We start from the raw sequence: 22,658 nt of genomic DNA, 5'->3' as shown, positions 1-22,658 counted from the left end.
TGCCCACTCAGCTTCCCAGGCACACAGGGGCATTCCTTGCATCGTGTTGGGACCTTGTGGCTCCTTTGCTTTAGTTAAGTTTTGTTTTGTTTCTTTTGCGGTACTGAGTAAGGCGCTAGACGGAGTGAGGGAAGCAAACCCAGGTCCTCACCCTAGGCAAGCACTCTAGCCCTGAGCCACATCTCCAGCCCCTGCACCCGTTTGTGTGTCCCTTCTCCCCCCCCCCCCCCCCCCGTTTACCACACTACGCAAGCAAGTTTACCCCCCCGTATGGCATGCTACCAGTGGGTGTGCAAAACATTCCAACTATGTTGCTGTCAGCTCAAACAAAACACCGGCAGGGCTCTGCCCTACTTGGGCGCAATCCATGTATGAGCTGCCCCCAGATTGTGCAAAGCCATCTAAAATGTAAACAAAATCATCTTTGTTTCGGCTTATCTAATGACAGCTAGCACCGGCTCTGTACTGGCACAGCGTGCGCCGAGCTTCAAAGTCAAAGGAAAAGAATTTGAAGGTTACTTTTGTTCTGTGTTCCTCCAAGCTAGATTCTTTTGGAGACCAGCTGGAGACGTGCACACAAGCAGTGACAGGGACCGCTTCTGTGGCTTTGTGGCCACCCTTGCAGCTAGCTGATGCTCAGACAAGTAGTAGGGAGAACTGAGTGCCAGACATTCATCTGTTTGCTCCCAAATCACTATGGTGACTTGCACAGACCTGCGGGGAGTGGCGAAAGAACCCCCTCGTCCCTAAGAGGCGCATCACAGGGCTCCGCCTAATGTCCACAGAGCAAGAAGAGCAACCAGCGAGTCCGTACCCTGGGACCTTCCCACCAAAGCTGTCCTTTCCGTCTTTAAAGGCTTTTCTCCTGGCCAAGGTTACTAGCCATGAAATGCAAATCATTGGCTGGACCAGTGCTGAAATCAAGGCGTTGGGAGTTGGCACCCAGTGGGTCACAAGGGTGGGACTCAGCAGGCTAACGCTCCGCCCACCTGTCCCTGTCCCCAGGCTCCTGCTATGTTTCATGTGCTGTACCACCATGCTGTCCATGTGGCTCTCCAACACCTCCACCACCGCCATGGTGATGCCCATCGTGGAGGCCGTGCTGCAGGAGCTGATCAATGCTGAGGAGGAGCCGCTGGTGGCTGGCAACTCCAGCACGGAGGAGGCTGAGCTCATGGGTACAGTTCACTGGGGCTCATCTCCCCTTTGATTCTCCGCCCTCCTCCCTGGATTCCCTGCCAGTCTCTACTGTGGCACTGCCCAAGCCGGTGCCCCTCATCTTCATCCCCCCCTTTAATCATGCCAGCTGTCATAACCCAAGGACCCTTTGCCCATGTGCATGCTTCCTTCCTACCTTGTTTACAGGTACCCCTGCCCTTCTCTTTGTCCCTGGCGCTCAAGCATTATTGGAAAACTCTGGGGTCTGCCTGCTTCTACAGCCCCAGTGTACCTTCAGACCAGAGAGAAAGGGAGGAGGTCGTCTACTACACCTCTGCCCCTGCCCGGAGCCTCTGGTCTTCCATGTAGTGTCCAGCCTAGCCTCGGCGTTTACTTCCTGTGTTTCTTTACCACTGTAGGTGTTGATGTAAGCAAAAGGCAAACTTCTGTGGAACTCATCTTTGTCAATGAAGAGTGAGTATGACTGCCTTCCTCCCAGGCAGAGCCTCTTGGGTCCATTGGAGGGGCCGGGAAAGATAGGACCAAATGCATCTCCTTTACATGTGGTACCAAGCTCACCATCTTGTCCCCATCCATGAGCTCTACTTCTCAAGATCTTGATGGGGCCTCCCTCAATCTCAGAACGCTTGGGGATGAGGAGGGATAAAAAGACAAGAAATGTTAAATCTGAGTAAATGTTGGGGCTGCTCTATGGCTACCAAGCACGATTTCACCTGCACAGATGCACTTAGAATACCAGGAGACAGCTAGCAGTGGGCTGTATGATGCTCTAGAAAGGCAAAGCTAGGAAAGGAGACACATGTTCTTGAGCATTCGTGTGTTGTGGAGTCTATCAACAGCTGACTTCCTTGCAGAGTCTCTACACAAATGTGGCCTTTAAGGATGGTGTTCCACACTTAAAAGTTGTATTTGCAACGGGTCTTTGTAATTTGCATTTTTTTAAATTAAAAACAAAATGGAGCGCTCACACTGAGTGAGCTGGACAGACAGAGGGGACGGGGCAGAAATGTCATCTTTGTCTTACCGCTGCCTTCCATCATGACCCGTAGCTTTGTTGACTTTGTTCATATCTCAGGCAGACGCCTCGGCTTTTCTGGCCCTTTCAGAGAGGCAGAAGGATCTCACTTCCGGACCCTCAGCAGCCTAGCCCAGGCTCTTGCCAAAGTTTCTGTCCTCTTCCCGAGCCCACACCTGTTTCCTCTGGGCCTAAGCCTACAGAAGACAGAGATGAAAGAGAGGGATGAGACTGACCTTCCGTTGTCCCTGTCCCCTCCCCTACTGTCCCCTCGCTCTGCTGCTTCTACAGCCTCCAGAGTGGGACACAGGAAAGGCCACAGAGCAAACAGGCTCCAGGCTAGTGTTCAGTCTGAGATCCAGTGCCTGGCTCTGGAACTTGTGGTCACAGAGCCTCAGGGACCACGGTCTCCCCCCTTGAGGTCTTCACCACCCAGGCCTGATGGTCTCCCCCCCCCCGTCAGTGGTGATGGTTCAGCCCTGTTTCTAGGCCCGTGTCCCCTCCCTGAGAGGATGGTGTCATGCCCAGGGGCGCACAGGCTACTCCTGTAACCACACTCACTCTCCTCCCTGGCCTGACTACACTGTACCAGTACCAAGAGTCTAGAACAGAAGCACAATTGTCCCTAGACCTCCAGAATCCTCTGTGCTGGTGGAAACAAGGGTACTTGGCGATCTTCCATGTCGCCAGACCTCCCCCGCCTTCTGAAGCGATCCTAGCTTCCCTCTTCAGCCAGTCTAGGAAGGAAGCGGAACACACACGGCAGCAATTCTCCAGACCCTTTACTGTAACCCTTCTTCTGCTCCTACCGACGCAGCCTTGACGTTCTGATGGCCACAGGACTCTCGTCCTGTGTGTGAGTGCCACCACTGTCATCCGCCTTCATAGTAGGAGAGCTGGTAGGGCCACGGTCCAGTCCGCACAACTGAGACAGACCATAAACAGCTACCAAGAACTCAGTGTGCCAGGACTCCCCATTGTTCCCAGCCTCCTCTGGATAAGACAGGGGAAGCCATAATACGGGGGACTCGGCAGGTACAGACAACCGTCTCCGCCCTGAGATGCAGCCACTGATGCAAAAGTCTTCCCGGCCTTGTTTTTGCCCTTGCCTACCCTTCCTGCAGTCGCACCTCAGATGAGCATGTCGCACATTGCGGTTCTAGACCATGACCTTCTTGAGTAATAAGGGTACCATCAGGGCACAGATTCTCCAGTGAAACAGTAAGAGACCCATGTGCACCCATCTCTGACATCCTAGTACGAGGTGGTGATGTAAATAGATGCTGGAGGCCTGGATCTGATGAGGGTTGGTGGTGTCATAAAGAAGGAAGCCTAAATTTAAGTGCCTGCACCCAATCAGAACTTCCCAATAATGTCTGCTATTATTGGGAAGTACAGGTGTCACTTCAAATGAAGCTGCTGCCCGTCCTTGGGAGGAAGCAAGCCCCTGGACTCTCAGAGTCTCTCAGGAGTCAGCAAAGGCTAGGGAAAGATGGGTCCTCTTTGTAGGCTAGACAACTTGAGTCTAACGTTGAGACCCTTATGCCAAACACGCACCACGAGGAAGAGCATCCTCCTCAAACCTGCTCCACTCTGGTTCCCTGATCTGGTGCTTTTTTTTTTTTTTTTTTTTTTTTTTTTTTTTTTTCCAGCACATCAACGGCAGACTTCACTTCCCTGATGCAGAACAAGGTATGACTTTCATTCCCCGCTCTGGGCTTTGACGTCACCCGGAATTTCCTCAAGATAACTCAGGCACCAAGATGCCTGGTAGCTTTTCCTATAAGCCAGCAGCCTCGGTGGATTAAGGCTAGAGAGGTGCTTGCCCAGGCTGGACACAAGAAGGGTCAGTGGGGCTTCTGACAAGGGTGTGAGTGGTTCTGAACCCCAGCTCTGGGTCCTGGGTAGCTAAACAAGACAATACAAGTTAAGTAAGTAAGATACAGGTTAACCTTTGAATGGAAACCAAACTCCAGACCAAAGCCACATGCTCAAGCTCAGGATTTTATTCTCCCTGGGTTTCCATTTGCAAAATCTCAATACTAAGGATAGGAGGTTTGCCTGTATGCTGTTGCTCAGACTCACCCTCTCTCCATAAAGGTTTTACACCTCTTCACAAGAATAACTGGCCAATTAAACTATGCATGTTTTAACATTTATTTTAATTATGTATATGAGTGTATGTGTCCATGCATGTGTGTATGTGTGCATGTAAGCACAGAGGCCTGCAAAGTCCAGAAGAAGGATCCAGATCCCCTAGAGTTGAAATCATAAGTGGTTGTGAGCCACCCGACATGGGTGCTGGGAACTGAACTCACGACTTCTGCAAGAGCAGTACATACTCTTAACTGCTGAGCCATCTCTCCAGCCCCTAAATGGTGGATTATTCACTGTGGCAGATTATTGATAATGATTTGGTTTTTAAAAAGTGATAGAGCTCTTCACCCACTACTGAACTCCCCGAAAGCCAGTCTTGGCTGTAAAGACAAAGTGATGATTCCCAGGTTTCAAAGTCCCTGAGTCCCGTAGTGGCAATCCTAGGGTAGCCCTGGGACAAGTGGTACCTCTCCAGACACTTGGACTATATCTTCTTCCTAACAGTGTGATGGTTTTGTCCCAGCAGAACCTGAATGGTGTGCCCATGGTCACCAAACCTGTCAAAACAGCAAACCAACAACAACATAAGAGCCAACATTTGTCACAGGTAACTGAACCCTATATGAAGCATCTCAGGCCTCCGAAAGGTATTGCCCTGATGTCATTGGTACTGAGCTGCCATTAGCATATGTGTCAGGTATGTGTGCTAAGAAATGAAAGTATCTGGGCTCACTGGACCAGGCAGCACCAAGAGGCAGGATGAGCCACTTCTTAGGTCACAGGCTTTTCAACTCTAAATGCTTAAGGTTGGCAGAATAAGGTTCAAATGATTCTTCAGGGGCACTATAAATATTTTTTCATTTTTAAAATTACATTTATTGTATGTGTGCAGGTACAAATGTAAATGGGGGTTTCTCTCCTGCCAGCCAGTTCTAAACAAACACTCAGAGGCTTAATATTAATTCTCATTGTTTGGCCAATGGCTCAGGCATATTACTGACTGGCTCTCGCAATTAAATTAACCCATTTTTACTAATCTATGTGCCACCACTTGGCTGTGGCTTATTGGTAATGTTATGACATCTCAGTCCTTCGGCAGCTACATGGCATCTCCCTGACTCTGCCTTCTCTCACTCTATGTCTCTGTTTGGATATCCCACCTAGTTATATTCTGCCCTGCCATAGGCCAAAACTGCTTTCTTCATCACCCAATAAAAGCAACACATATTCGCAGCATACAGGAGGACATCCCACATCATACAAATGTGGGAGTCAGAGGACTTTTGTGAGTGAGTTCTGTCCATTGGAGACAAGTGCCTTAACCCAGTGAGTTGTCTTACCAGTTCCTGCCGTAAGTCTTTGCTCTTACTGTCCTACGGCGATATGCACAGTTGCTCCCCTGCACAAATGAGTCTTTCCTGTTGCTGTGACACTAAAACAAAATGCAGAAATTCAACTGATGCTGAGGATGGCCTAAAAGGCATCGGTCACCTATATGTAGCCCTTGATCTCAGACTTTTTTTCTATCCATCATCAGTCTCTGTTGTTTTACATCCTTCACTGTCACCATTAATAAATGCCACCGCTTATGCCAGGCTTACTCCATGAACATGCTCTAACACAGTGCTAAGCGTTTTCTCCACAGTCCTGGCTCAGTGGGGTAATGGTTTTGAACTTGGTTCTTGCAAATGAAGTAGAGCGATGGAATCAGGAGTCAGGAGCAGGGTGCTGGGAAGCACAGCATCTTCATTCCAAGCCAGTCTCCTTGAGCACCCATGGTTAAACCCCTGGTAGACTTACTGCTACGAAACAGAAGCCAGGTTAAAGTGGCTGTTAGTTCATGCACTCGGGTTCAGTATAAATTCCATTAGAAGAAAAGGCCATGGGAAACCCTTGGGTCAGAGAATCAAAGTGGTCCTTTCCGACTCAAGCCAGCAGTGGATCTTTCAGTGGCTGGGAGTATCCAAGCCTTACTCTGGCCTTCAGAAGATGGACAATAGTTAACAGCCATGAGAAACATGGTCCTTAGCATGCCCTCTTCTAAAATTCAGTTTTCTTATTATTTGACCTGCTGATGTTTGCACCAGGCTTCTCCAAGTCTGTACAGCCAGGCATGGTAGTACCCGCCCGTAGTTCCAGCACTTGGGAGGTAGAGGCAACGAGATGAGGCATTTAAGACCAAGTTTAGCTGCACAATGATTTTTGAGGCCACACTGGACTAATCGAGACCATGGGTCAAAAAAAAAAATCTTTAAAAATGAAAAGAATTAGTGAGAGAGTGAGAAGACCCAGCCTAGAAGGAATGGGGGGGGAGGACCTGCTTCTTTAGTCCATACTCGAACTGGGCCAAGTAAGCCTGAGAAGGCCATGCCAAGGAAAGGCAAACATGCCAGAGAGAGCAAAGAGTGAGTCAGGGAGGGGGAGCATGTGTGTCATGTTCTCCTCATGAAGGCTAGGCTCTTCTTTAACTGGAAGGTCATTTGACTTCGTTGTGCAGTATTAGGTGGCAAACCCAAGGCCTTGCTCGTAGTAAGTAAGTGTCTGCCACTGAACCGCACCCCCATCCCAAGCTTAATTCCAGTACTTCTCCCCACTGGGACTGTCATGCCACCTCCACATAACAATAACCATCCTGGGGCTGGAGAGATGGCTCAGCAATGAAAAACACTTCCTGCTTTGCAGAGGACCTGGGTTCATTTCCCAACAACCACATGTTGGCTCACAACTGCCTCTAACAACTCCAGGGGATCTGATTACCTCTTCTTGCTTCCCCGGGTACTGCACACCCATGGTGCACATATATACATTCAAACACATTAAATAAATAAACATATTAAATAAACATTTTTAATCAAAATAATAACCGTCTACTGTTGACTTAAGTGCAAAGTGGAGTGTTACTGGAGTTCAAGTGAAAAATAAACTGTGCTATCCATATTAATAACATCAATAACACCAAAAATCATAATAAGCCAGGAGTGGTGGGTGCCACATACCTATGTAAATGGGTGTTTCAGGTCCCAACTGCCCGGTCCCAAATAACTGACTCAGAGGCTGAATATGAATTATGACTGCTCGGTCAATAGCTCAAGCTTGTTACTAGCTAACACTTACACTTAAATTAACCCATATTTCTATTTATGATTTGCCACATGGTTCATGGCTTGTTCCCTCACTTTTTACCCATCCTGCTTGATCAGCGCTTGGCTGGCTGGCATCTCTTCTGTCTCCCTGACTCTGCCTTTACCCTTCCCATCATCTCTCTGCATCTTGTCCAATCTCTTCTTGCCCTGCTATTGGCCAATCAGGTTATTTTTTAATTTTTTTTTTATTAACAATGAGTACAATCCACAGTGTACCTATAATGCTAGCACTTGGGAGGTAGAGGGAGGAGGATGAGATGTTCAAGATAACCTCAGCAACATAAGTTTGAAGCCAACAGGGGTTTGTTCAGAACCTGTAACCAAAAGAGGGGGGGGGAAATCATAATAGTTTATCATCTTTACAAGATTTAGTTTCATGTGTATGTGTGAGTGTCTACATGTATAGATGTGGACCGTACGCATGTTTGTTGCCCTCAGGGGCTGGAAGAGGGCATCAGATCTCCTTAAACCAGAGTTACTGGTGGTTGTGAGCCACCAATGTGTGTGCTGGGAACCAAACCCAGGTCCTCTGGAAAAGCAGGAAGTGCCACCTGTCCATCCCCAGTGCCACCCATTCTTAAGTGAAGGACAGGAAGTAATCCACATGTCTTGCATATATTAGCTCCTTCACCTTCACAGTCATGTGGCAGAGGATATGATTTTGCAGAAGAAACTGAAACTCAGAAGCAGGGCTGAGCCAGCACAGGAGAAACAGGTTTATCTATCTGATGCTAAAACTCGACACCTGTCTGCTCAACCACTGTGTCTCCTGCCTCTCTGGCCTTGCATCCTGCACAGCCCAAGCTGACTGTGGAGATTCATTGATTTTCCTTTGGTAGGAAAAGCCGGGAGTCCTGACCCCCAGCTCCAAGAACCAGGAACCGAACAGGAGGAAGTACAGATCCCATCACGACCAAATGATCTGCAAGTGCCTTTCTCTGAGCATATCCTACGCCGCTACCATTGGCGGCCTGACCACCATTATTGGCACATCCACCAGCCTTATTTTCCTAGAGCATTTCAACAAGTAAGTAATTGATCTACTCCGTCAGCAAGTTCTAAGCAAGCGCCCTCTATCGGTGGCTGGGCCAGAGCGGGACTAGGTGCCAGGGGCGTAGCAGGAGTCAGAGCAGAGTAGCTGCTGTGGCAGTTGAGGATTCTGCTCAGGGAGCTCTTCCGCCCTCAGAGAGGACGGCGCAATGAGGCCCCCTGCAGGGAGGTTGGTGGCGCTGGGAGCCTCTGGATGATGAGGCAGGGGAACTAAGGAGGAAACTTTCCAAAAACCTTGGAAGGGGTGTGAGGGCTCCAAGGCGGGAGAGAAATGACAGGGCCAGGGGGCCAGGGAGGGAAAGGGACAGATGCCAAAGATCTGGCAAGACCCGTGGAGAGGAGAGCTTGGACTGCACCAGGAAGGCCATGAGAAGCCCTCAAGGAATTTGAAGTAAGGGTGAGGAGGTCAGGGTTACAGTTTTGAAAACTCATTCTGAATGAGCAACCTGGAATGGGGGACCTGGGGACGGAAGTCCTTGTGGTCTCGGGAGGGAGAAGAGGAGTGAAATTGAGTCTGTAGAGGTCTAGATAATGTCTGATCAAACGTTACTGTAGCTTCCCCTGCCCTTGGCCCTGCTGTGTGTCTCTGAAGGAGCTCTTGGCTATCACTCCCAAATACCATGTGGAAATAGCATCCCTTCTTTACCCCTGCCCTGCTCTTTACCCTCCAGCCAGTATCCAGCAGCAGAGGTGGTGAACTTCGGAACCTGGTTCCTCTTCAGCTTCCCCATCTCACTCATCATGCTGGTGGTCAGCTGGTTCTGGATGCACTGGCTCTTCCTGGGCTGCAAGTGAGTGCCAGGACCCTGCTGGCAAGTACCAAGGTTCTCCCAAAGCCTGTGATTCAAGCAGGAAGGTTCTGCTCCAAGTGGGCAGGCTCAGGCACGGCAGCCTGTGTTCTGGGGATGTAGGGGGTGTGACTAGGAGCTGAACATTGTGTCTTCCAGAGACTCGAAGATTTCATGAACTCTGCACTTCTCTCTCTCTGAGATGTTCTTAATTCCAACCAGTTGGCTTTCAGACTGGTGTGGTCTTCAGAAAGCCTGGAAAGTGATATAGTTCCATTGCCCTCAAATCAGACTGTAACCTCGACCACTCTTAGAAACATGCTTCTAAGTAAAGCTGCCCTGGCTTTAATTCTATAGACAGGGGAGATTTCTGTTTAGAAGTTTGTTTGGAATGTGCTCAGATCTCTCAAAATGACAAGTTGGCCATGACCCTTGTGTTATTATTTCTAAAAATAAGCTGCTTAGTAAGGCTTTTCTTAATAACCATCAGTCTACTCTAAATTTGATCAACCTCAAGTGCAAAAGAGGAAAATGCATGTGGTGTTTTGTTAGTAAATCACCTATGGAACCCAACACTCTTTTGGCCAAGGAATGTTTTTTTACTCAACTTACTGTCAATCCAACGAAGGCTGTATACAACAAGACAATGTTGTCATATAAAGCTAGCACCTACTCTTACCCCAGGCAAACCTTGTCTCTAGACAAATAAGCATGTGTGCACACACACTTGCATGCATGTGAACACCCCCCCCCAACACTCTGACTCTACTCATTCGCAAGACGGTTGTGTGGAAGCAACTAGACATACGTACCCAGCTGTAAGACGTAATCCCACACTGATACACCCCAACCACATCCAGATGGAAATAGACAAGGCCTGGGGAAGGTCTGAGAGGGGCTGGGGAAATAGGCAGACAGAAGCTGTGCAGACAGAAGCAGGGTGCCACAATGTGTGCGTGGAGAGGATCACAGCAGGAGAACAGCGGTATTTCTGACCTCACAAGCGTATGTTACTTTTGCGCTCGCTCTCCCTTCCTAGCTTTAAAGAGACCTGTTCTCTGAGCAAGAAGAAGAAGACCAAAAGGGAAGAGCTGTCAGAGAAGAGGATCCGGGAGGAGTACGAAAAGCTGGGAGACATTAGGTAAGAGCCCCAGTGCAACAGTGAAGGGAGCCAGCAGCCTTGCTCCTGACAGTCCCCCACATTAGCAGAATTTTCTAGAATTCCAAACCCAAGCATTCAGAAGGTGCTATTTAACATCAGAGCCATGCTGGCCCAGATTTCAGTGGCTACCCTCTTCTGTCTTCAGAGTCCAAGGTATGCGAGGGAGTATCTAGTAGAACAGATGGAGAAAAACCAACGGAAAGAAAGCACAGCCACTCACAGAACATGCTAGACTCCTTGAAAAGCCAGGGATCTTTACATTTGTCAAATATGGGAACACCTTTGATCCCAGCACTCAGGAGGCCGAGGCAGTGGCAGGAGGATCTCTGTGAGTTCGAGGCCAGCCTGGTCTATAGAGCGAGTTCCAGAACAGCCAGAGCTGTTACACAGAGAAACCCTGTCTTGAATGAATGAATAAATGAATGAATGAATGAATGAATGAATAAATAAATAAATAAAATGGGCTTGTACCCTAGTGTTAACTGTTAGCATAATATATTCCTTTCCATTGTGTGTGTGTGTGTGTGTAAATTACATGATTAAGCTAAGTTTATGGTCCCAATTAACTACAGAGGCTGAGGCAGGAAGATAAGTTCAAGACCAGGGTGGACAACTTAGATTATTTCAAATTAAAGTCAGAGGAAGCTGGGGAGGTTAACTCAGCACCTTCTGAGCACACAAAGAGCCCTGGGCTCAAGCGTCAGTACCACAGGATATGCATGTACATACGTGTGTGTATATATACACTTCTAATGTATATATCTGTATAAGATTCACACTGAGCACGGTAGTACACACTATTTTCATTTTTGCGCTCTGATCATGTCCCTCTGTCATTCATTCTGACATGGCAACGTGACTGTTACTAGATGGATCTCATTTGAACAATAATACCAAAGTGAACACATTGTCACTGAAACCCTGTCTTCCCTTTGCCATGGTTAATAACTCGCTGCGCATTGCCAGTTATTGTCTCGGGTGAACCAAAACTAAAGCTCCTAAGGTATATGGTAAACTGCCCTAAAACACTGGTAGGTAGGTAGCAGTTCATGCTCACTCACTCCAGCAGGGCCTAAAGGCAGTCGCTGTAGGGAGCTCTGCTGAGAGGCTAAGATTAAGCTGTTTTATTGGTAACACTGCTACCCGCCTACATTTCTCCAGGAAGCTTGGCTTCTGTCGTCTCTACTATCCCCAGCAGTTCTTTCCCTAAGTCACTACCAGCCATTCTAGCATTTATGTGGCGACTGTGCTTTATGCCTTCGGTGTTGGGGCTCTGAATAGGAGCTTCCAGAAGCCGTGGGAAAAGGCTCTTAAGTTCCCAGCTCCTGAGGGCGGTCTTGCTGCTTTCTTTGACAGCTACCCTGAAATGGTGACTGCATTTTTCTTCATCCTGATGACAGTGCTGTGGTTTACCCGTGAGCCCGGCTTCGTCCCTGGCTGGGATTCTTTCTTTGAAAAGTAAGCGACACTGTTTCCTCCTGAACCCCATCCCCTCTCATCCCTCAAGCTGCAACCATGTATCACACAAACTCTGGCAGCAAGTAGCCCTTGAGAAAGCCATTCTTTCTAGGAACGTGGCAGTATGGAGCCCGGAAGGAAGCACAGTGTTAGGAGGCCCTGTCTGGGGTTGGAACCAGGGGCCACCATTTGCCTGCTGTGTGACCTTAGTCACCTCACAGAAGCACTTAGAGCCTTGCCTATCTCCTAGGATGCTAAGAGCGTTGAAGGGGAAAGCATCTATAGAGGAGTAGCTATAATGAGACTGACCTCAGAGTCCTGTGAAGGAAGAAGCCATCAGGCAAGGTACACACAGGTTCCCAGGCCACCACTGTGGATTCACAAGCTCTCCCGGCACCAGCATTGAGGTGTGGGCCTCACAGGAGAGAGGCTCCTCCGATCATGCCTAAACCTAAGGACTCCCTGGCTGTCACTTGGCACTGAGACACCTCCCTTAGGGACACTGTCTCCAGGCGTTAACCCTGCCCATGAATCCACCACAGCACAGCCCAACAACTGGCAGAAGTCAGGCTTGTGTCACTGCTGGATGATGTCCTGCGAGGAGGTGCTGTGTTCCCACAGCCTGTCCTGAGACTTGTGCTGCTCTCCAGAGTTCCTGACTCTCCCCTTCTTCCTGTCCATGTATCTCTTTGCTAGGAAAGGCTACCGCACTGATGCCACGGTCTCTGTGTTCCTTGGCTTCCTGCTTTTCCTCATTCCAGCGAAGAAGCCCTGCTTTGTCAAGAAGAGTGATGGTGAGGAAGACCAAGGGACACAGTCGGGGGTGGCTTTGGTCAGAGACTATCAAGTCACAATTTTCAGTGACTTTCCAAGGGCCTTCTGACTCCAACCCAGCTAGCTAGCCCCCAACCCCTGCCATTTATGCATTAGGTAGGCCCTTCATCACAATTCATCCCTCCAGGGTCTCACCTGCCTCCCTTTCTTCCTATCTGTGATCCAGAAGCAAGCCAGGAGCCCACCCAGGGGATAGAGCCCATCATCACATGGAAGGACTTCCAGAAAACTATGCCCTGGGAGATTGTCATCCTCGTGGGAGGAGGCTATGCCCTGGCTTCTGGCAGCAAGGTAACAATTCAGTTTTCTTCTTGGTCAAATATTGGTCCAGAAGCTTCCCAAGGAGTCCATTACAACCCTGAAGGAGAGATTAGAAGTTACCGAAGAAGAGCATGATGGTCACTGATGGCAACCCAACAGAACAGATGCTGTTTCCTCCCGGGCCATTTTAGTTGGTGCCACAAGTCAGCACAGACATAGACACCTTCTTTTGCAGGCCCCATGCTGTTACAAGCAAAAGAATTGGGAATTGTATAGGCATCTCCTTTCTGGGTCTCATACCGCTGACATGAGGTGGGTTGCGAAGACCCCCACATGACAACTCAGTAGGTTGTCCTTCTGTCCATCTATACACCTAGACTGAGCGTCCCAGGGAATCTTAGCTGACGCTGATATAAGTCTGTTTGGCTTGCTGGTTGGGAACACTCAGCATGGGATCTTTTAAGTGAGGCTGGTGAGAAATAATTGAGGCTCTCCCTATGAAGAAAAGAACCCTGTGAATAAATCAGACTGAGGTTCGGACTGCTTATCCCTCCACCATGGCTACATACTCTAACCTGCCCCAAACTTAATATACTTTCAGTCTTAAAATTGATTTAATGTGTTTGAGTGTTTCTGCGTTGTGTGTGTGTGTGTGTGTGTGTGTGTGTGCACGTTGTATGTGTGCCCGAGTTCAGAAGACACTAGATCCCCAGGAACTGGAGTAAGGGTCAGTTGTGAGCTACCCTGTGGATGCTGGGAACAGACAGGTCCTCTGTAAGAACTAGTGTGCTTTACTGCTGAGCCTTTTCTCCAGCCCCAACCTGGTACACTTCCGCTTGCCTACTCACTCCCTTTGGGCCTCAATATTACCTCACCATTGGCAGCCGGCCAGACTCCTATATGGGGAGGCACCTCAGGGGGCACTACCCAGTGAGTTTTCCCTCCAGAACACACCTCTTTGTACACCTCCACTGATGGGGTCCTCCCTACCCAGAGAATAGTCCCTCATTGCCAGCCAAGCTGTTCTTTATTTATTCTTCGTGTTTCGTCACTGCTGGTTCAGGCCCTGTTTTCCGGAATTCCAGGTAATAGTTACTATTGTAATAAATAGGTTCTCTTGGATGTTTCCGCAGCTAAAACTCCCTAGCTCCGTCAACCACTCTCAGAGGCTGCACTTCCTGGCCTCAGGGCTCACTGGAGGCTTCCTCGGCTGTATTTAAATCAGTCTGTTGGTTAATTATATTAGCTAGCGCTGTTGTTTCCCTGATGCACAGCCTGCAGTTGTCTGTGAGCGTGCCATGATGTGCTGAGAGCTCCCAGGAGACCCATGAGCTCTTGATGACGTCAGCCACCATGTGGTGCACGGTTTTTAAGCCTGATGCCCCTTGCTTCCTGCCCACTCTCCATTTCTTTAAGATTTATTTTTATTTTTTATGTGTGTCGGTGTCTCCCTTACCTGTGTGAGGGTGTCAGATCCTGTGGAACTGGAGTTACAGACAGTTGTGAGTTGCCACGTGGGTGCTGGGAATTGAACCTGCATCCTCTAGAAGAGCAGCCAGTGCTCTTAACCATTAAGCCGTGTCTCCAGCCCTACTCTCCATTTCTGTATCACCTTTGCAGTCTCTAGCATACTCTAAGCAGTTTAAGCATGTAACCACAGAAAAGAGAAAGAAGAAAATGCATATGGCGACCTAGGGTGTTTTAATACAGAAACTCAATGCCGCCAGCTGTTTTTCAGGAGAGGAGGGATAGCCCTCTCCATGCAAGGGAGCTGCACAGAGTGAGGTTGTCAGAGGGTGGAAAAGGTTGAGAGTAACCTTAACGTGCAAAGCTGGGGGGGGGGCGGGGTAGAGACCCGTAACTCTGCTTAGAAGAGGATCTTGTGGCTAAGGTGGGCAGCTCTAATGCCCCATGACCAGGAAACCCAAAGACAGAATGTTGTCCAATCTTGACACATGCCTGAGCTATAAAATTAACCTACTCATAAACTCATTGTGGGCTCTGGTGAGGGCAGACAGATGGAATGAGGCCTGGTACCCCTCGCGGGCAGCAGTAGACCCCTCAGTCTACAAGCTCCCTCTGGAGAATGCTTTAACTCCTTTCCTCCCTCCTCCCACAGAGCTCTGGCCTCTCCACGTGGATTGGACACCAGATGTTGTCCCTGAGCAGCTTCCCACCATGGGCTATCACTCTGCTGGCATGTGTCCTGGTGTCCATCGTCACAGAGTTTGTCAGCAATCCAGCTACCATCACCATCTTCCTGCCCATCCTGTGTACCCTGGTGAGTAGATGAGACTCCTAGATGGCCAGACATGTGCCCCAGGGCTTCAGTGTCCAGCCTGGCCCAGGGGACAGTTTCCATAGTCATTCCTCTCTCAGTACCCACCACTTCAGTAGTTGGTGTTCAATACATAGTTTAAGCAGTGATTTTTTTTTCAAATGGCAATTAGTAAAATAAAATTATACATTAATGTATCAATTGTTTAGAAACGCTTTTCAAAAAATAAAGCAGAATTAATTTGAGATTAGCATGGGCTGCATAATAAAGCCATCTCAGGAAAACAAACATACAAGACCATAGCTTGAACAGGCACTGCCTCCAATAACTCCATGGCCTCAGACCAGTTTGTCATGAGTGGAACAAGTTCTGAAGTCCCCTGAGTAATGCACCCGATGGAATGCTGCACCAGGAAATGCCGGGCATGTTCCTTCCATGGGATGCCAGCTCTCATGGCTACTCTGCTCTCTGCTCAGATGTCCGTATCTGCCTCTGCCTTCCAGTACTGGAGGAGTGCCGGAACTAAATACATGTGCCACAATGCCCTTCAAGACCAATTCTTAAAACACCAATATATTGAAAGCAAGGCCATGGGTTCAAATCCCAAACAGAGAGCGACTAAACTATCTTCCAGGATGGGAGAGTCCCAAGGGTGAGGGATTCTTGATTCAATTAAAGCCTTTTATTTGTAGGATTTTTTTTTTTTTAAAGAAGGGATTTCTTAGTAAAGAGTGAATTTCAAGAACCTCTTCACTAAGATGTCCCCTCCCCCTCAAAGCTCAGACATCCATCCTTGGAACTGCCTCAGAGTTTCAGCCCTGTGGGCAGAGGCACCGCATGCCCAGAGGGAGGGGGACTAACATGGCATCCAACACCAAGCCATCATTAGAGCACGTTCCATGCCACCCTCTCCTCAGGGTTAACATCACTGTGGCTTTCCTATTCTAGTCTGAGACGCTGCACATCAACCCACTATACACGCTGGTCCCAGTCACCATGTCCATCTCCTTTGCTGTGATGTTGCCGGTGGGCAACCCCCCCAATGCCATCGTCTTCAGCTACGGACACTGCCAGATCAAAGACATGGTGAGCTGTGGGTGCCCTCTGCCAGGCCCTGTCCCATCCGGGCAGGGATGGCTCGCTGTGTGGAAAGAATGACTCCTGTAGAAAGGTTCTTGGTTGGTTGGCCTGCAAGCTCCAGAAATAGCAATGGGCTTTCCCTAATACTCATCTGGAAAAATGCTGGCACAGGGAGAGGGCACAGGCTGTGGGCTTGTTCCAGAAGGCGTGAGCTTGCACAAGCCTTCCCTGGACATGTGCTGATTCATGCATGGACCATGGAGTATGAGAAACTGTCTGAACCTTGGTGAGAGGTATCTTGTGAGAACAGCATCCTTCTGTTCAGTTCTCACCCAAGCGAGGAAGCCCTGAAGCAGCCATCCAAAGGAAAAAGCCCCCACTCCAGATTCTGGTTTCTAGCTGTGTCTGCCATTAGTGCTGGGCATGCCCACATTCCACTCTAGGCCTATAATTACAGCTGATCTTAATCGTCAAAGCTGACTGCAGGCAAGGAGATAGTAAACAAACTAATACAAACCACTGAGGCCCAACGGTCTGAAGCAGGGTCCCATCACCCTTGCTGAGGTGAAACTTTTCCTCAGTGGCTACACACAACAGCAGAGGTCTGCTTATGTTTAATGTATTTCCCCATCATTTTGTTACACAAATCACAACATCCTTCAGATCTGGCTTCCCAGGTAGCTCATAGACCTCCTAGGCCTCTACTTCTATAGGCAGGAAGCTGATTCATGTCACTCTCTCCCATCCCCCCTGCAGCCCCCTCCCCGTAGCTTTCCAGTCCTTCCACAGATGGGTGTGACTTGATGAGGTAGAGACCTGGAGTCGCCCAGGCAGCCACTGGGAGGAATCAGAACAGCATGGGATCAAGGCTAAGGCCCAGCCTAGGAAGGGCTGGCCTAGGAAAGGCTCCCCGTGGGGCAATCTGGCTACTGTTGACTCGGAATGACCAGGGTTTTCTGGCTTTTGTCCCACAGGTGAAAGCTGGCCTAGGAGTCAATGTCATCGGCCTGGTGATAGTGATGGTGGCCATCAATACTTGGGGAGTTAGCCTCTTCCACTTGGACACTTTCCCAGCCTGGGCTAAGGTCAGCAACATCACCGATCAGACCTAACGCAGGTGGACAGTTATTAGCAGAGCCAGAGCTGAGCCACGGGCAAACAAAACCACAGGAGCACACAGCCCAGACCCATACGGAGGACATCCCCGCCACCAGACTCCTCCACCTGCCACCAGGAGTGCTGGGTGTGTTCCCTTCCCAGCCTGCCTGCTTCCCTTAGCACCACTCTGATGAAAGCCTACAGCTGCTCTCTCCCTGTGTCCAGCCTTAACTCTTCCTGAAGACCAGAACCCCCCCGCAAGCCTTAGTTCCCCCAGGACAGCCAGCCTCACAAACTGACTGGCCCCACCTGGCTTTATGCTCCCTGTCAAACCTTCCTAGGAAGCGGAAATAGCAGACACTCTGCCTACACAGGACACGGGATCTGTGAGCCCTCTTCTGGGAGAAAGCCTTACCTAGTGTTCTAGAAAAAGGAAACCCCTGGGAGGCCCTCTTTGTGGCAATCCGTACTTTGCTCCTTTTTATTTGCCTTAAGTATCTCTCTCTTTAGTGGTTCCCTTTTACCTTGGCACCAAACTGCTGTAAAGAAATAATATTCTCTTTAGAAAGAGCTGGCCTTATTCCATCCAGAGAAAGAGGTGGTTAAGAGAGAGAGAGAGCGAGCGCACTGTGGGATCCCAATCTCCATGCGCAGTCATTAACTGGGAATGCTATTGCTTTGTGAGGGTGGTGAGGGAGGACAAAGGTTCATACCTGTCTGACTAGGCAGACAGAACTCCAGTTAAGACCACAGTATTACTGATATACACTTGCTTCTCCATTTAATGACCAGCTTGTTTCTGAGAACATCAAGTCTTAAGTAGTGCCCACAGGCCCTGCCAATCCTTCCTATGCATCCCTGAGCCCTTTGAGGGGAAGGTATGTCTTGGATTCTTTACAATGTATTAAACTCTAACTGCTTAATAAACGTTTCTGATGAAAAAAAAAAAAATCACTGCAAAGCAAGGCCTACTCCTCCTCCCGCTGGAGGATAGCGCCATTTCCCCATCAGATGCCCTTGTTGGGTGGCTCGCTGGAGATCTCCATCCCTTCTGCTGCTGACATTCTATGCTTCTGACTTCCCTCTCAGTTGCTTGTTAAGTATCTTAGAAAAGAGGAGGCTCCTGCAGTAACTACTCTGTTGTAACTGATTTAAGTTTACTGCTGATGGCATACAGTTTCTTTTGACAATTTATCTGTTAAAACGCACCTTTAGCTTACCACGAGCCTGAGTTCTGAAGTCCCTGGTGTGCCAGTCAACGCCTCCAGGCTCCATAGAATGTGACCAGCCAGGTTTAACCAGGAATGACCACTTACTCCTGCCTTACTAATTACCACTGCCAATCACAACAGTGACGACTTCACAAGTCCATACTCAATGCCATGTCCCGATGCAATCTGCTTTGAAGTGACTTGAGCTGGGGTGTTTTTCCTATGTCTGGATGGCTTATCACAGTAGGAACTCGTGGGTTAAGTAAAAAAAGTATAGGTAATACACTCAGGGGGAACAAAAGAACAGGCTCAAGTAAATTACTGGCCACCTTCAGTGACCCGAGTCTTCCTGGGGAAAGCAATTGCACCTCCCACAGCAGCAGCCACGGGCATCACCGTCTGATGGGGCTGTGCTCAGAACCCAGACTCGGCCAAACCTGCCCGCCTTCCTTGACAATGGAGCGGCAGGAGCAGGAGACATAGCTGTCTTCCGGTCTCTAAAAGCACTTACTTCACCTCAGCCCTTCTCATGCTAGGGCTTGGTTTTTATTTTCTACTGTCACAGTATTTGTGGAAACACAATCCTCTTCCACCAGCTCATCTTCCAGCTAATGAAACAGCGCTGAGGATATTAAGCATGGCTGCATCTTATTCTTGTAAGCTGCGTACCAAGTTTGCTCAAATGCTGCCTCTGAAGTCCCTTTAAGTCATCCATGTCACAGCTACCTTCGGTGATCGACTTGACACATGTGCGAAGAGGCAACTCCAGCTGACTAACCGTCCCCATCAGATTGGCGGTGGGCATGCCTATGCGCTATTTTCTTAATTGCTAATTGGTGTGGGTGTAGGAGGACCTAACCTCCGTAGCCTGTGCCATCCCTGGACAGGTAGGTCTAGCTGCGCTGTGGAAGGCAGCCGAGCAAGCCACGGGAGGCAAGGCAGTAAGCATCGCTCCTCCTTGGCCTCTGCTTCAGTTTCTGCCTCTGGGTTCCTACCTTGAGCTCCCGGGTCTTCTTGATGATGGGCTGTAACCCATCACAGGCTGCGTTTGGCCAGAGTGTTACTAGAACACAGCAACATTTAGTATTTACATGTCTCAAAGACTTACACCCATCGTCATGGTTTTTAAAAACTGCCGCTTCTCCTCCCATGGACGATATGTGTCAGCTATACACAGATGTACACCACTATACACAAGGGACTAGAGCATCTTAGACCTTGCTGTTTACAGGGGGCCTGGAACCAGTCCCCTGTGAATACCAAAAGCAGCACGGTTAGTTTCACATGCAGACACTCTACTGTTAGTGTCTCTAAACACCAGAACCAGTCAGTGCTGCAGGACGCTTGGCTGAAGCTCTCTAAACGAATACTGTTTCACTGCACTTCCGTCCTACTGCTGTGCATCTGTTCATGAGGCGACACACCACATCTTTCCCACTGCCCTGCCACCGTGGCAGTGATTCAGGAAAGGCTCCACCCTGGGCTCTTTCCATAAAATCCTTCAGGTTTGCTCATACTGCACCTAATTTAAAAAAGAGAGAGAGAAAAAAAAAACCTGCCATCTGTCATGTCCTTTCTTACTTGACAGAGTATGTTGCAACCAGACTCAGGACAAGTATATACTGAACCCCTGAAATCCTAAGCACCACAAACTCCCCGTAAAGAACAAGCAAGGTCTTAAAATATTTTCCATTCACTGCCTTGTTCCCATCCATAAGGCAAGGCTCTAAGAGCAGGGAAAAAGAACTTACTGGCAGGCGCTGGGAGCCAGCCCAAGGCTGGGAGCTGAAGAAAGGCTTCACTGCCACAGTACAGCACAGTGTTGTTTCACAAGGAGAACCAACCTTTAGAGTAATGTTTAAAACGTGGGAGACCTCAACAGAAAGACAGACACCAGCACAGAATCTAGGGCGTGAATAGCCTGGTGGAAATGAAAACATTACATACGTGGACGTGGGCACCACGGCCAGTAGGACAGATAATGAGGAAAGCCACATCTCTTTTCTCTGTAGCTGAGGGAATAAAAATTGAGGAAGTTATAGAAAATGAGATTTCTCCTTTATACCAGCTATCTGCTTAACTCCATAAACCAACTCAGAAGATGCCATCTCGATGGCTCACAAAAGGTCACCCTTTGAGAATATTAAACATTAGGTGGCTTTTTCCCTTAGGTTTATAGTTAAAGATATGTCTTTCAAGTTTAGTGTAGTTATTTAATTTCCAATAATCATGCCAGGAAGTGATGGTACATTTTTTTCTTTTTTCTTTTTTGAGACAGGGTTTCTGTGTGTGTAGTCTTTGCTATACTGGAATGCACTCTGTAGACCAGACTGGCCTCAAACTCAAGAGATCCCCTCTGCCTCTCCCTCCCGAGTGCTGAGATTAAAGGTGTGCACTACTGCCCAGATTAGCTGCCACCACCACCCAGCTTGGCACATACATTTAATTCCAGCACTCAGGAGGCAGATGGATCTCCGAGTCTGAGGCCAGCCTGGTGCAGATCAGTCAGGGCTATACAGAGAAACCCTGTCTCAAGAAACAAAATACATACATACATAAAATAATTCCAATAATCCTGAAGTCTTCTATTTCACGTGTCAGAGGAGCTGTGGTAGTATTTTGAGTAAGTCTCTTACAGTCACTCAAAGCAGTATTTTCTTACAATATAGCCACAGAATTGTCAAGTATGTTTTTAAATGGAGGCCATGTCTTGGTGATGGCTCTTCACAATCACAACCCACACATATCAATTTCTATCCCTGCCCCCAACAACTCACAATAGTTACAGACTCTCCTAAGACTTATGCCATTGGCAAATGTCTTGCCCAAGAGTTGAGCTACCTTTCAGTGCTATGGAGCAGAAAGCCCAGGGCTGGGGATATGACTCTGCAGCAGAATACTTACCCAGCATGTGCAAGGTCATGAGTCTGATCTCCAGGACCAGGAAATAAACAGCAAAAAACCAGGAGACTGTACCTGAATAGCAAACACCACTAGCCTATGTTTACTATGTGCTGATTTCTATGGTAAAGCTGAAAATTAAGGTAGTTGCCCTTATAAAAACAACCCTATCGGTACAGTAAGTGTCACTCTAGAGGGAAGCCCTCAGTCCCCAAGAGTTTGACTACATAATATAATGTACGAAGACCATGGGACTGGAGAGATGGCTCAGCGGTTAAGAGTACTGGCTGCTCGTTCAGAGAAAGGGAGCTCATTTCCCAGCACCACATCAGGCGGCTCACAACCATCTGTAAGTCTAGCTGAATGGGATCGGACCTTCTGGTCTCCTCAGGGTACCTACACTCGCACGAACATACCCACATGCACACACACACACACACACACACACACACACACACACACACACACACTTAAAAATAGTATGACTAGGGACTGGAGAGATGGCCCAGCAGTTAAAAGCACTGGCTGCTCTTCCAGAGGTGAGGAGTTCAATTCCCAGCAACCACATGGTGACTTAGCCATCTATAGTGGGATCTGATGCCTTCTTCTGAAAATAGTCATATATGCAGATAGGGCATTCATAGACATCAAATGAATAAGTCTTTTAAAAAATCAACACGAATAAGTCTTTCTTTACACAAAGACCTAATAATCTATTATTTAAAGGCCCATCACCTCCAAAGCAGCTACCCATACAACAACCTGTCACGACGATCTTCTTTGCCAACAGCTTTCTAAGGAAGCCTTTAGCCAGCATTCTGAACATCCTCAAAGGTGGCGAGCCTTTCTTCTTCGGGCTGTAGTTTATTTTGCTAAGGACCTAGTAATTTACAATCAAATCTTGTGAACTGGGCGTACAAGGACAGTGGGTTCTACAATACTGCATATTTTCAGTGAAATATAGAAGAGTAACCGCAAAATCCCACCACACTCTACACGATTCACCAGCTGGTTTGAAAGTGATTGCAGAAACACAACAGTAGTATGGCCCATGTTTCAACTAATACCTGCTGTTTATTGGACAGTTTGCAAAGCACAGTATA

At 48.4% G+C, this 22,658-nt stretch overlaps 1 protein-coding gene across 1 annotated transcript in view; it reads left to right on the top strand.

Annotated features, from left to right (window-relative positions):
* Slc13a4 (solute carrier family 13 member 4) overlaps positions 1-17,694 on the top strand; it is a 32,670-nt gene extending 14,976 nt beyond the window's left edge. Inside the window, exons 4-16 of the mRNA XM_051175897.1 lie at positions 1,006-1,178; positions 1,578-1,632; positions 3,847-3,886; positions 4,818-4,898; positions 8,274-8,461; positions 9,156-9,275; positions 10,312-10,413; positions 11,791-11,892; positions 12,589-12,686; positions 12,893-13,017; positions 15,107-15,268; positions 16,214-16,351; positions 17,320-17,694. Of these exons, the coding sequence (XP_051031854.1) occupies positions 1,006-1,178; positions 1,578-1,632; positions 3,847-3,886; positions 4,818-4,898; positions 8,274-8,461; positions 9,156-9,275; positions 10,312-10,413; positions 11,791-11,892; positions 12,589-12,686; positions 12,893-13,017; positions 15,107-15,268; positions 16,214-16,351; positions 17,320-17,457 (1,522 nt within the window). The 3' untranslated portion in view covers positions 17,458-17,694. The remainder of the gene's footprint in view (positions 1-1,005; positions 1,179-1,577; positions 1,633-3,846; positions 3,887-4,817; positions 4,899-8,273; positions 8,462-9,155; positions 9,276-10,311; positions 10,414-11,790; positions 11,893-12,588; positions 12,687-12,892; positions 13,018-15,106; positions 15,269-16,213; positions 16,352-17,319) is intronic.
* The last annotated feature ends 4,964 nt before the right edge of the window (positions 17,695-22,658 follow it).

This window comes from Phodopus roborovskii, unplaced genomic scaffold, assembly GCF_943737965.1.
Source record: "Phodopus roborovskii unplaced genomic scaffold, PHOROB, whole genome shotgun sequence".
Lineage (NCBI taxonomy): Eukaryota > Metazoa > Chordata > Mammalia > Rodentia > Cricetidae > Phodopus > Phodopus roborovskii.
The sequence above is the reverse complement of the archived record's forward strand: the minus strand, read 5'-3'. Positions and strand labels throughout refer to the sequence as shown.